Source organism: Oncorhynchus kisutch, linkage group LG10, assembly GCF_002021735.2.
Source record: "Oncorhynchus kisutch isolate 150728-3 linkage group LG10, Okis_V2, whole genome shotgun sequence".
Taxonomy (NCBI): Eukaryota; Metazoa; Chordata; class Actinopteri; order Salmoniformes; family Salmonidae; genus Oncorhynchus; species Oncorhynchus kisutch.
Genome location: NC_034183.2, coordinates 27,147,510 through 27,162,737, shown reverse-complemented (window position 1 = coordinate 27,162,737; position 15,228 = coordinate 27,147,510). Strand labels below are relative to the sequence as shown.

Below are 15,228 nucleotides of genomic sequence, written 5' to 3'. Positions count from 1 at the left end.
CAGGGAGAAGATGGAGGGTAGTAAAGACACTCAAATGGACAGCGGGAGAGACCAGGGAGATTGGAGAGAGGAAAAGGGGAAGAAGGAGACACGGAGCAGGATAAAAGGGTAAGGCTGCCCGTGAGTCATTAGAGGGCTTCCTGCTGATGACGTCACACGTGAGCTCAATTGTACTCATGCACACGCGCTCAAAACACAAATACCCAAATGTACTAAAACCATGCACAAACACATTATCAGACCACAGAGAAACATATCCAAACAGTTTAAACAAACACCAGAGACAGTGAAGGCCAGCTAAGGACAGAGTGTTGGGAAAGAAAGTCTCTCAGGTCTCTTCAGTGTTTATTAGCCATATCATGGACAGAACCCAGTCTGATGAGACCGATAGGATTTGAGAGACCGAGAGAGAAAGAGCAGGCTAAGACAATAGGACAAATGGGATATTTTTAGATGATGGATTGTGTCGTATTCAGGGCTCTAAAGGCCCAAAGTGTCAGGTACAGAATACAGACGAATGCACTGCTGTGAGATATGTCAATGGAGTGTGTGTGTGTGTGTGTGTGTGTGTGTGTGTGTGTGTGTGTGTGTGTGTGTGTGTGTGTGTGTGTGTTCCCTATGTAAGATGAGTCAACAAGTCAGCAGGAGGTATGTTTTGTTACCATGACACCCTCCAAGCTCCAAAACAAAGGATTAGGAAAGAGAGGATGATTTGGGATGTGGTGAGAGAAGAGGAGGAAAGAGGAGAGGATTTAATCTCTCCATTACTTGCTCGCCAAAGCTCATAACTCAGCTCCAGGGGAACATTTCTCCCCCTATCCACCCCCACTTTTCTGCCTGTGTGTGCATTACCTGGTTGAACCTGCGGGTGAAGGCCACAGCATTAGGGGCAGAGCTGTGCTTCTCCTTCTTGTTCCAGCCACAACTTGACAGCTCCTAAACACACAAACATACACACTTAGCCAGAAGTTTACATAAAACACAGTCACAGATTTACATGGTGCACGCATCCACAGGTTCAGCAGCTCCTAAATAAGTCATTAACACAGATTTATACAAAGCACACTCCGGGACAAAAAACAGACGGTCTTGAACGGAGTAAAGAGTTAGTGTATTCCACCAAGGACAAAGTCAGTCTGTTCTTAACAGTTCACTGAGAGGGGAGGGGGCACATTGGGACACAATAAGAAGTGTGAGAGAGAGAGGAGTAGGTGTTTTAGGTCAGAAACAGAGAGCTGAAGGGTAAGTAACTATCCCAATCAGAGGGGAGCAGTTGATAATGGTGCACTTGGACAGACTCTGAACTGGCCCTGAGAGAGTGGAGACCACAGAGACTGACAGAGCAGGAAGAATCCAAGATGGCGTAGCAGTAAGTCGTCCTGTCGTGTCGTGTCCCTGTATATTTTGTTTATATTTTGTTTATTTTTCGTTTTTTACATATTTTTCGTCTTTTACATAGCTATCCCTTTTTAAAAAACATTTTGCTAAACCTAAGCTTCCAAATACGCTGGATCTTCACAACTAGCTATCTAGCTAAACCGCAACCCTGGACGACTACCCCTGGCTAGCGTTTCCACCCACTTAGCTTGAAGCTAGCCCGGCCTGCGCTACCACCGTAGCATACTCCTGAGCTACAATACCCGGGCCCACGACCGGTCTATCGATGTCACCGCATGAAGAGGAATAAACAGACTCACCCCATCGCGACGTCCCCCAAAGGCTAACTCTCTAGCCCTCGCTATCTCCCTGCTTGCTAATTCGGCCTGCTAACTGCTAGCTTGTCCAGCTCCGGTCCGCTAACTGCTACCTTGTCTAGCCCGGGCCTACAAACTGTTAGCTTGTTAGCACAGGCCTGCTAACCGCCTGAATCGCCGCGTCCCAAACGCCCACCGGACCCATATTTACTTTCTATCTCTTTTGACTTTTAATTTGTTTATACCTTCCGGAAACCTGCCTCACCCAATGTGATACGGAATCGCTATTATTTTTTATTTATTTTTAGAACACACTCAAGAACCTCCAGAAGCTAACCAGCTAACTAGCTACAAGCTATTTAGTCATTGTTCGTTTTTTTAACCTGGATAACACTCGCCAGTCCAGCTTCCCTTCCCCATCCACCGCTGCCCCCTGGACACTGATCTCTTGGCTACATAGCTGATGCACGCTGGACTGTCCATAAATCACGGTACTCCATTCTGCTTGTTTGTTTTATCTGTTGGCCCCGTTGCCTAGTCTACGCCATTTTACCTGCTGTTGTTGTGCTAGCTGATTAGCTGTTGTCTCACCTACTGTTTTAGCTAGCTTTCCCAATTCAACACCTGTGATTACTGTATGCCTCGCTGTATGTCTCTCTCAAATGTCAATATGCCTTGTATAATGTTGTTCAGGTTAGTTATCATTGTTTTAGTTCACAATGGAGCCCCTAGTTCCACTCTTCATACCCCTGATAACTCCTTTGTCCCACCTCCCACACATGCGGTGACCTCACCCATTACTACCAGCATGTCCAGAGATACAACCTCTCTCATCATCACCCAGTGCCTGGGCTTACCTCCGCTGTACCCGCACCCCACCATACCCCTGTCTGCGCATTATGCCCTGAATATATTCTACCATGCCCAGAAACCTGCTCCTCTTATTCTCTGTCCCCAACGCTCTAGGCGACCAGTTTTGATAGCCTTTAGCCGCACCCTCATACTACTCCTTCTCTGTTCCGCGGGTGATGTGGAGGTAAACCCAGGCCCTGCATGTCCCCAGGCACCCTCATTTGTTGACTTCTGTGTTCGAAAAAGCCTTGGTTTCATGCATGTCAACATCAGAAGCCTCCTCCCTAAGTTTGTCTTACTCACTGCTTTAGCACACTCTGCTAACCCTGATGTCCTTGCTGTGTCTGAATCCTGGCTCAGGAAGGCCACCAAAAATTCAGAGATTTCCATACCCAACTATAACATCTTCCGTCAAGATAGAACTGCCAAAGGGGGAGGAGTTGCAGTTTACTGCAGAGATGGCCTGCAAAGTAATGTCATACTTTCCAGGTCCATACCCAAACAGTTCGAACTACTAATTTTGAAAATTACTCTCTCCAGAAATAAGTCTCTCACGGTTGCCGCCTGCTACCGACCCCCCTCAGCTCCCAGCTGTGCCCTGGACACCATTTGTGAATTGATCGCCCCCCATCTAGCTTCAGAGTTTGTTCTGTTAGGTGACCTAAACTGGGATATGCTTAACACCCCGCCAGTCCTACAATCTAAGCTAGATGCCCTCAATCTCACACAAATCATCAAGGAACCCACCAGGTACAACCCTAACTCTGTAAACAAGGGCACCCTCATAGACGTCATCCTGACCAACTGGCCCTCCAAATACACCTCCGCTGTCTTCAACCAGGATCTCAGCGATCACTGCCTCATTGCCTGTATCCGCTACGGAGCCGCAGTCAAACGACCACCCCTCATCACTGTCAAACGCTCCCTAAAACACTTCTGTGAGCAGGCCTTTCTAATCGACCTGGCCCGGGTATCCTGGAAGGACATTGACCTCATCCCGTCAGTTGAGGATGCCTGGTCATTCTTTAAAAGTAACTTCCTCACCATTTTAGATAAGCATGCTCCGTTCAAAAAATGCAGAACTAAGAACAGATACAGCCCTTGGTTCACCCCAGACCTGACTGCCCTCGACCAGCACAAAAACATCCTGTGGCGGACTGCAATAGCATCGAATAGTCCCCGTGATATGCAACTGTTCAGGGAAGTCCGGAACCAATACACGCAGTCAGTCAGGAAAGCTAAGGCCAGCTTCTTCAGGCAGAAGTTTGCATCCTGTAGCTCCAACTCCAAAAAGTTCTGGGACACTGTGAAGTCCATGGAGAACAAGAGCACCTCCTCCCAGCTGCCCACTGCACTGAGGCTAGGTAACACGGTCACCACTGATAAATCCATGATTATCGAAAACTTCAATAAGCATTTCTCAACGGCTGGCCATGCCTTCCGCCTGGCTACTTCAACCTCGGCCAACAGCTCCGCCCCCCCCGCAGCTCCTCGCCCAAGCCTCTCCAGGTTCTCCTTTACCCAAATCCAGATAGCAGATGTTCTGAAAGAGCTGCAAAACCTGGACCCGTACAAATCAGCTGGGCTTGACAATCTGGACCCTCTATTTCTGAAACTATCTGCCACCATTGTCGCAACCCCTATTACCAGCCTGTTCAACCTCTCTTTCATCTCGTCTGAGATCCCCAAGGATTGGAAAGCTGCCGCAGTCATCCCCCTCTTCAAAGGGGGAGACACCCTGGACCCAAACTGTTACAGACCTATATCCATCCTGCCCTGCCTATCTAAGGTCTTCGAAAGCCAAGTCAACAAATAGGTCACTGACCATCTCGAATCCCACCGTACCTTCTCCGCTGTGCAATCTGGTTTCCGAGCCGGTCATGGGTGCACCTCAGCCACACTCAAGGTACTAAACGACATCATAACCGCCATCGATAAAAGACAGTACTGTGCAGCCGTCTTCATCGACCTCGCCAAGGCTTTCGACTCTGTCAATCACCATATTCTTATCGGCAGACTCAGTAGCCTCGGTTTTTCAGATGACTGCCTTGCCTGGTTCACCAATTACTTTGCAGACAGAGTTCAGTGTGTCAAATCGGAGGGCATGCTGTCCGGTCCTCTGGCAGTCTCTATGGGGGTGCCACAGGGTTCAATTCTCGGGCCGACTCTTTTCTCTGTGTATATCAATGATGTTGCTCTTGCTGCGGGCGATTCCCTGATCCACCTCTACGCAGACGACACCATTCTATATACTTTCGGCCCGTCTTTGGACACTGTGCTATCTAACCTCCAAACAAGCTTCAATGCCATACAACACTCCTTCCGTGGCCTCCAACTGCTCTTAAACGCTAGTAAAACCAAATGCATGCTTTTCAACCGGTCCCTGCCTGCACCTGCATGCCCGACTAGCATCACCACCCTGGATGGTTCCGACCTAGAATATGTGGACGTCTATAAGTACCTAGGTGTCTGGCTAGACTGCAAACTCTCCTTCCAGACTCATATCAAACATCTCCAATCGAAAATCAAATCAAGAGTCGGCTTTCTATTCCGCAACAAAGCCTCCTTCACTCAAGCCGCCAAGCTTACCCTAGTAAAACTGACTATCCTACCGATCCTCGACTTCGGCGATGTCATCTACAAAATGGCTTCCAACACTCTACTCAGCAAACTGGATGCAGTCTATCACAGTGCCATCCGTTTTGTCACTAAAGCACCTTATACTACCCACCACTGCGACTTGTATGCTCTAGTCGGCTGGCCCTCGCTACATATTCGTCGCCAGACCCACTGGCTCCAGGTCATCTACAAGTCTATGCTAGGTAAAGCTCCGCCTTATCTCAGCTCACTGGTCACGATGGCAACACCCATCCGTAGCACGCGCTCCAGCAGGTGTATCTCACTGATCATCCCTAAAGCCAACACCTCATTTGGCCGCCTTTCGTTCCAGTACTCTGCTGCCTGTGACTGGAACGAATTGCAAAAATCGCTGAAGTTGGAGACTTTTATCTCCCTCACCAACTTCAAACATCAGCTATCTGAGCAGCTAACCGATCGCTGCAGCTGTACATAGTCTATTGGTAAATAGCCCACCCTTTTCACCTACCTCATCCCCGTACTGTTTCTATTTATTTACTTTTCTGCTCTTCTGCACACCAATATCTCTACCTGTACATGACCATCTGATCTTTTATCACTCCAGTGTTAATCTGCAAAATTGTAATTATTTGCCTACCTCCTCATGCCTTTTGCACACATTGTATATAGACCCCCCCTTCGTTTTCTACTGTGTTATTGACTTGTTAATTGTTTACTCCATGTGTAACTCTTTGTTGTATGCTCACACTGCTATGCTTTATCTTGGCCAGGTCGCAGTTGCAAATGAGAACTTGTTCTCAACTAGCCTACCTGGTTAAATAAAGGTGAAATAAAAAATGAAATAAAATAAAAATAAAAAAGAGGAGAGCCCTCTCTGGATCAGGGGTATTATTAGGGGGTCAGAGACATTATCAGGGGGCCAGAGATTTGCCAGGGGGCAAGGGACACAGTGATGGAACAGTAGGAAAACGTGTTGTATTCTCTATTAATCAACTGAACTATTCTCTTGATGACCACCTCCGAGACTGGCTGCCTGATTGTCTGTCTGGAAGCAACAACCTCCACCACTAGCTCCAAACAATCTGGCCCAGTGAGCTACACACACACCCTGGCCAAATAAATCATGTGCAATGGCCCTGTGTGTGTTTCTGTGTGGAGGGGAACAAGTATTTCACAGATATTAAAAACAGTGTGTGAGTGGGTGCTTTCAAACTTCAGCATCATCAGTTCTAAGAAAGCAGAGATGGCGTCCCCTGTATTGAGTACAACAGGAGCCGAGCGGCGCTTGGTGGGTTGGAGAGAGAGAGCGAGAGAGAGAGAAGAGGTCCAGAGCCTCATGACAGCAGCTTTTAGCAGGCCTCTGTAAACTGTTAAACTGCTGCCCTGACAGACACTCTACACCACTGAGTGAGAACCCCCTGTGTGTGTGTGTGTGTGTGTGTGTGTGTGTGTGTGTGTGTGTGTGTGTGTGTGTGTGTGTGTGTGTGTGTGTGTGTGTATGTATATGTAGTAGCCCAGTAGTGCCAGCTGTCACATCTCTTACAGCACTCATTTATTTAACCTTCACTCTTCCTTAAACATACGCTCCCCTCTGGCTGTCACTCATCCCCTCCATCCCACTCTTGTTATCCACTCCTCCACCATTCTCCTTCCCCATCTCCTAATAATGGCTCCCAGATTGGGATGTTCCATTGGGAGACTGAGTTAGAGCGAGCGGGAGAGAGATGGATATACAATAAAGGACTATTGTAGATCCCAGGGGAAGACAATTGTAGTGAAAACGTCTCATATGAGATGTTATTTATTATCACACTTAACTTTTTGGTCCACCAGCAAATGTTGCGGTAAATGGAAAAATATTTGAGCTAAAATGACACCAACAAAAACATGAAGAAAAAAAGAACAGACATGCTTGGTAATGTTTCTAAAACAATAATTGTATTGCTATTAAGAACTAAATTTGGTATTTTTTTAAATTTCATTGTAAGACCCGAGTCTTGACGAGATAAAAATGTTCACCTGCCCCTGGAGGTAACTGTGGGAATGGGACTCGAGTCATGTCTGTGCCTGTGTGATTGAGTATGTCTAGGAGAAGAGTGGTCTTCTCTTCCCTGCTAGTTGAAACAGAAAATAGAAACTACGTAAATAGCCAAGAAACAAGGACAAAGTCTCACATGTCGACTTTTGTTTCAAGTAAACTTGACCAACTTTTATGCCTGTGCCAGTGCTTCTAAAATATGTATCTTTCACTCAGCTCTTAACGTGTGCACATCAGCCCCCACCAAGCAGTGTTGCAGCGAGAGGTGGAATTAGGATATATACGGACGGTTCGTAGTTTTGACTTTATGTGATTAATTTACCAGCTATAAAACAAAACGAGGGAAATACTTTGAAAACAGCATTTATTTTTACTATAAATGTGATGATACTTGACCATTTTTATTCCCAAATGCGATTGAAATGCTTTCACAGTGGAGCCTGACCACCCGCCAACGTGGCTGGTGAAATAGCCAATAACTAAATCTACCTGCACTTGGCAGGTGTTAATTTTAGGCCCTGCACACACACACACACACTATTAAACCTTGAATAAGCACAATTCAATAGAAATATTTCACTAGGTCTCATAACACCTGACAGTGTGGGGGTTTAACTCACTCCATCCACCAGCAGTATAGAAGGCAGCAACCAGCCACCTGCCATTCCCTCATAACCTTTACCTAAAACTTTATAACTAACCCAACAACACATTCCTCTCATCTGAACTAAAGGAAACCCTAAATGATACCTCATAACAGAAAGTGCCCTACTTACAATGCTATCTCATAAGCTGTCCCAATTACAACCGGTGTGTGTAAAATCAGCAGGGAACTGTTGTACAGCTAATTCAAAAGCAGTTACGACTTCATAACGTTACCATCCCATTTCACTCTATAGGCATTAAAAACAACACAGAGCTTTAAAACAGCTCAACACGGATGGCCCTTTAGTGCCTGGGTTTGACAAGGTGGTCCTGGTGAGTGTGTGAAGAGAGGTTTGACGAGGTAGAAGCGTTCAGTAGAGAACTTTAATGGGGCTAGTAAAGTGCAGTCAGCCTGCTGAAACAAACCACAGATGGGTTTCACTAGTTTCCACAATGTCCTGGCCTAGGGGTGGTCGCCAGGATCAAGTACCAGAATCAAAGTCAGAGAATCAATCAATGATATTACCCTAACAAACATCTCCAGTCTGTTGTGTAACATCATTTGCCACTTGGTCCATTTGATTTATGTCATGTCTGAGCCATGCCTTTGTCGAATCTGTGACATTGCCTTGCGCTTTGAGCGAACATTTGCATTAAAGTCAACATGATTATTTGAGATGCAGTGGTTGTCTTGGCGGTTGTAGTTGGTCCCAGCCCAGTCCTACCCTCACCGCTTTCTAGTTCTAAAATCAGCAACACACACACCCCTGACTGACTGACAGATGATTCCACAGCATGTATTTTGAAGTCCTCACACACACACAGCTAAAGCAGCTCCAGCCAAACCACTAACAGAGCCGATCTAATGTGCGATACCACAGCCACTTCTCTGCTCTGGGCCTCGTTTCAGTCAACATAGTGGAAACCTGGACCTCCACACACCCTGTGGACCAGACCAGAACGAGAGAATCAGCTGGAGCTAGAGGAGAGGGGGGAGAGAGAGAGAAAGGAGGGGAGTGGGAGGTTGACTAAGGTTGACAGCAATCGTAATGGAAAGTAACTTGTGTGTGGTAAAATTACATCCAGGCCTGTGCTGTAATGCCAGGAGACGGAAAGGCAGTAAGAGACAATCCTAATTGCCTGAGTGGCAGTCTTCTGAATACCACAAAAACATTACCTACAGTGCTGACGACTGATTGGCATTCAGACCATTACCTCGCCTGCCTCTAGGAAGACCTATGAAATGTTGGTGTAAAAATGCATCTCTCAGACAGTGCTTCATTCCCTAGCGCCAGCCCCCTGTTAGCTAGTGTTATATGTTAGGTGGTGGTTAGTTCATCATATCCTGCGAATATGTATGCATCCCTATTCCCTACATGGCTGGTTTTACATGAAGTGTAGGAGATGGGTTTTCCAGAAACGATAGGCCTATAATGTCCGTTATACTCCTATCCTGTTCACTTTCCCACACAGCTAATGTCATGGCTCATAAAATGGTATGAGAGGAGCGATGTGATCAGACACAAACACGTAGACCAGCGGTTCCAAAACTAGGGGTCACCTGATATGAAAATAGGATCACTGGAGAATTGTCAAAATCCAGAAGGGAAAAAATGTATACATAAAAATATATACAGTTGAAGTCTGAAGTTTACATACACCTTAGACAAATACATTTAAACTCAGTTTTCACAATTCCTGACATTTAATCCTAGTAAAAAAATCACCGTCTTAGGTCAGTTAGGATCACCACTTCATTTTAAGAATGTGAAATGTCAGAATAATAATGGAGTTATTTATTTCAGCTTTGATTTCTTTCATCACATTCCCAGTGGGTCAGAAGTTTACATACACTCAATTAGTATTTGGTAGCACTGCATTTAAATTGTTTAACTTGGGTCAAATGTTTTGGGTAGCCTTCCACAAGCTTCCTACAATAAGTTGAGTGAATTTTGGACCATTCCTCCTGACAGAGCTGGTGTAATGGAGTCAGGTTTGTAGGCCTCCTTGCTGCACATGCCTTTTCAGTTCTGCTCACAAATGTTCTATAGGATTGAGGTCAGGGCTTTGTGATGGCCACTCCAATACCTTGAATGATATCAACATAATTTTCCTACCTCGTGATGCCATCTATTTTGTGAAGTGCACCAGTCCCTCCTGCAGCAAAGCACCCACACAACTAGATGCTGCCAACCCCGTGCTTCCCGGGTTGGGATGGTGTTCTTCAGCTTGCAAGCGTCCTGCTTTTTCCTCCAAACATAACGATGGTCATTATGGCCAAAATAGTTATATTTTTGTTTCATCAGACCAGAGGACATTTGTCCAAAAAGTACAATCTTTGTCCCCATGTGGAGTTGCAAACCGTAGTCTGGCTTTTTTTAATGGTGCTTTTGGAGCAGTGGCTTCTTCCTTGCGGAGTGGCCATTCAGGTAATGTCGATATAGGACTCTTTTTACTGTGGATATAGACACTTTAGTACCTGTTTCCCCCAGTATCTTCACAAGGTTCTTTGCTGTTGTTCTGGGATTGATTTGCGCTTTTCGCACCAAAGTATGTTCATCTCTAGGAGACAGAACAAGTCTCTTCCCTGAGCGGTATGACGGCTGTGTGCTCCCATGGGGATTAAACTTGCGTAATATTGTTTGTACAGATGAACGTGGTACCTTCAGGCATTTGGAAATTGCTCCCAATGATGAACCAGACTTGTGGTGGTCTACAATTTTTTTCTGAGGTCTTGGCTGATTTCTTTTGATTTTCCCATGATGTCAAGCAAAGAGGTACTGAGTTTGGAGGTAGGAATTGAAATACATCCACAGGTACACATCCAAATGATTCATTTACTGGAATTTTCCAAGCTGTTTAAAGACACAGTCAACTTAGTGTATGTAAACTTCTGACCCACTGGAATTGTGATACAGTGAATTAATCTGTCTGTAAACAATTGTTGGAAAAATTACTTGTCATGCACAAAGTAGATGTCCTAACCGACTTGTCAAAACTAGAGTTTGTTAAACAAGAAATTTGTGGAGTGGTTGAAAAACAATGACTCCAACCTAAGTGCATGTAAACTTCTGACTTCAACTGTTGTAACCAAAAAAGTTTTAGTTAATTTTCTTCAAAGTAGCCACCCTTTGCTTTGATGATAGCTTTGCACATGCTTGTCAGTCTCTCAACCAGCTTCATAACCCAACACACCTCCAGGCTGTGTCAAGGCTTTTTGACCAAGAAGAAAAGTGGAGTGCTGCATCAGATGTCCTGGCCTCCACAATCACCTGACCTCAACCCAATTGAGATGGTTTGGGATGAGTTGAACCACAGAGTGAATGAAAATCAGCCAACAAGTGCTCAGCATATGTGGGAACTCCTTCATGACTGTTGGAAAAGTATTCCAGGTGAAGCTGGTTGAGAGAATGCCAAGAGAGTGCAAAGTTGTCATCAAGGAAAAGGGTGGCTACTTTGAAGAAACTCAAATATATTTTCATTTGTTAAACACTTTTGGTTACTACATAATTCCATATCTGCTATTTCATAGTTTTGATGTCTTCACTATTATTCTTCAATGTACAAAATAGTAAAATTATTATTAATAACCCTTGAATGAGTAAGTGTCCAAACTTTTGACTGGTACTGTATGTGATCTTTAAACTATGAGTGCCCTGGTCCATGTTTGGGAGAAGTTGAGCGTGTTTTCTATTTCCAGTGTGTCTCTGTCTGTGTGTGGTGGGTACAGACTTCTAAGGGAACTGGCATACCACTCAGCGGTATGTATTAGAGCTATCTGATGCCACTTCCCTACAAGCCAAAAACAATCTCTGCCCGCCAAAACCTAATTTACTTCCCCTGCTGTTGATGTAACCACAGGGTAAAAACATGTCTCTTTTACGCTAGTTCTCTCTTGCACTGCTCATGTTTCAGCACCAAAACAGACAGATGAGCATAAAGAGAGATGGAGCTACAGAGAGAGAGGACAGAGACAACAGGATGAAATGCTATCTACAGTCTCTCTAGCCAGGATCCAATCGGACCCACGTCACTCTTCTCTAACCAGAACCAGACCTGGTCAGGGCTAGAAATAACTTTTCATAAAACGGCGCTTGTAAACTACACTAGAAAGACATGGCTTCAGTTACACATTTTCAGCAGCTCAACAACTTCTTTCCCCCTCTATGAATCTGTCTCTTTTTTTATATAGTTTTCCAATTCCCAGAAAACAGGTCCAGAAGCTGTTGAGGGAGACTCAGAGGACTGGATGTCACTGTCATCTTACACGTCCAATAGCCTACCAGCTACCTAAAGCACCTGTGGAGGACAGTGAGCTGAAACATTTAACGTGTTGCAAATTATGAAATCGATAGAGTGGAAGATTCCCTGTTCTATTGGAAAGGTGGAACATAATAAACTCAGCAAAAAAAAGAAACATCCTCTCACTGTAAACTGCATTTATTTTCAGCAAACCTAACATGTGTAAATATTTGTGTGAACACAAACAAGATTCAACAACAGACAAACTGAACAAGTTCCACAGACATGTGACTAACAGAAATGGAATAATGTGTCCCTGAACAACAACAAAAAAAGGGGGGGGGGGGGGGGGGTCAAAATGAAATGTAAGTGTCAGTTTCTGGTGTGGCCACCAGCTGCATTAAGTACTGCAGTACATCTAATCCTCATGGACTGCACCAGATTTGCCAGTTCTTGATGTGAGATGTGACCCCACTCTTCCACCAAGGCACCTGCAAGTTCCCGGACATTTCTGGGGGGAATGGACCTAGCCCTCACCCTCTGATCCAACAGGCCCCAGATGTGCACAACAGGATTGAGATCCGGGCTCTTCGCTGGCGATGGCAGAACACTGACATTACTGCCTTGCAGGAAATCACGCACAGGACGAGCAGTATGGCTGGTGGCATTGTCATGCAGGAGAGTCATGTCAGGATGAGCCTGCAGGAAGGGTACCACATGAGGGAGGAGGATGTCTTCCCTGTAACGCACAGCGTTGAGATTGCCTGCAATGACAACAACCTCAGTACGATGATGCGGTGACACACCGCCCCAGACCATGACTGACCCTCCACCTCCAAATCGATCCCGCTCCAGAGTACAGGCCTCAGTGTAACGCTTATTCCTTTGACGATAAACGCGAATCCGACCATCACCCCTGGTGAGACTAAACCGCGACTCGTCAGTGAAGAGCACTTTTTGCCAGTCCTGTCTGGTCCGGCAAGGATGGGTTTGTGCCCATAGGCGATGTTGTTGCCTGTGTGGTCTGGTGAGGACCTGCCTTACAACAGGCCTACAAGTCCTCAGTCCAGCCTCTCTCAGCCTATTGAGGACAGTCTGAGCACCGATGGAGGGATTGTGCGTTCCTGGTGTAACTCGGGCAGTTGTTTTTGCCATCCTGTACCTGTCCCGCAGGTGTGATGTTCGGATGTACCACTCTTTAGTGTCCTACGTTTTCATAACTGTGACCTTAATTGCCTACCGTCTGTAAGCTGTTAGTGTCTTAACGACCATTCCAGAGCTGCATGTTCATTAATTGTTTATGGTTCATTGAACAAGCATGGGAAACAGTGTTTAAACCCTTTACAATGAAGATCTGTGAAGTTATTTGGATTTTTATGAATTATCCTTGAAATACATGGTTGTTTCTTTTTTTGTTGAATTTATAAGAGAAGACACCTCACTGGACACACTGGTTGAACCAACGTTGTTCGTACGTAATTTCAAAGGAATTATGTTGAACCATCATAAAATAAATGTTGAAATCTGTGCCCAGTGGGACAATACTACAGATAAACCAGTCAGTCCCCTCTTACACTTCGCTCTGTGGCTTCACTCCATCTCCTCCAGGGAGAAACTTTACTTTCAGGCTCAAATCAAACCATCTGCTTCATGTCAGTTCTTGCATCATAATGGTCATGTCTGGCTTAATCACACACATTCTTGTAAATGGACCACTGTGTTCTTGATAAAAGCAATAATGTCTGATTTAACCACTCTGCTATGAAAGGAGGTTGATGCCAAGCGCAGTGTTTTTCACAAGCACATGGCATAGTCAGCCAAATAGAAAAAGGTAGACCGCCAGGATTCCCCGAGCCGGGGTTAAGAATCTTTTGCTGAACAAGCTCTATTTTGGTGGCCTCTGGTACATTTTAATGCCTTGATTCCATGCGAAATACACAGCAATATTATTGAATACTTTGAGTTTCTCACAAATTTGAAAATAATTCATATATTACTGAAAATGTATGAATTCCTTTTATTGTTAGTTTTTTTGGAAATCATCTAGGCCTATATGATCTATACTATTTTCGAAGTAAGAGAACATTACAACTTTTTTATTTTTTACATTTAACTGGTCTTATATTGAGACTAAAGTATTTTTTGGCAAGATATGAATTGACAATGTTTTTTTCTTTAAATTATGTATTTTATTTTATTAAAGTAAGTAAATGGCCAAAAAGAGTCTTGAAAAAAATGTAAGCTTACATTTAAATCAAACGAATTGTGTGATGGGCACTTTTTAAATGGAAAAATGGGTCTCTAAAATAAGCAGAACAAATGCTCAATTAAGTTCTGGGTCTATACTTGTTTTATTTATTTTTTATTTATTTTACCTTTATTTAACCAGGTAGGCAAGTTGAGAACAAGTTCTCATTTACAATTGCGACCTGGCCAAGATAAAGCAAAGCAGTTCGACAGATAAAACGACACAGAGTTACACATGGAGTAAAAACAAACATACAGTCAATAATGCAGTATAAACAAGTCTATATACAATGTGAGCAAATGAGGTGAGAAGGGAGGTAAAGGCAAAAAAGGCCATGATGGCAAAGTAAATACAATATAGCAAGTAAAATACTGGAATGGTAGTTTTGCAATGGAAGAATGTGCAAAGTAGAAATAAAAAAATAATGGGGTGCAAAGGAGCAAAATAAATAAATAAATAAAAATTAAATACAGTTGGGAAAGAGGTAGTTGTTTGGGCTAAATTTTAGGTGGGCTATGTACAGGTGCAGTAATCTGTGAGCTGCTCTGACAGTTGGTGCTTAAAGCTAGTGAGGGAGATAAGTGTTTCCAGTTTCAGAGATTTTTGTAGTTCGTTCCAGTCATTGGCAGCAGAGAACTGGAAGGAGAGGCGGCCAAAGAAAGAATTGGTCTTGGGGGTGACTAGAGAGATATACCTGCTGGAGCGTGTGCTACAGGTGGGAGATGCTATGGTGACCAGCGAGCTGAGATAAGGGGGGACTTTACCTAGCAGGGTCTTGTAGATGACATGGAGCCAGTGGGTTTGGCGACGAGTATGAAGCGAGGGCCAGCCAACGAGAGCGTACAGGTCGCAATGGTGGGTAGTATATGGGGCTTTGGTGATAAATGAGAAAATTGTTAAGAGAAGAGAGA

The 15,228-nt window shown here is 44.5% G+C and overlaps 1 protein-coding gene across 6 annotated transcripts in view; it reads right to left on the bottom strand.

Annotated features, from left to right (window-relative positions):
- Nucleotides 1-15,228, bottom strand: part of LOC109897981 (ras-specific guanine nucleotide-releasing factor RalGPS2-like) — a 163,092-nt gene that overhangs the window by 70,992 nt on the left and 76,872 nt on the right. For all 6 annotated transcript variants that reach the window (XR_004211185.1, XM_031833420.1, XM_031833421.1 and 3 more), the window contains one exon: nt 853-936. Coding sequence is in view for 5 of the 6 variants with exons in the window: in XM_031833420.1 (XP_031689280.1) it covers nt 853-936 (84 nt within the window). In the remaining variant the exon portion in view is untranslated. The remainder of the gene's footprint in view (nt 1-852; nt 937-15,228) is intronic.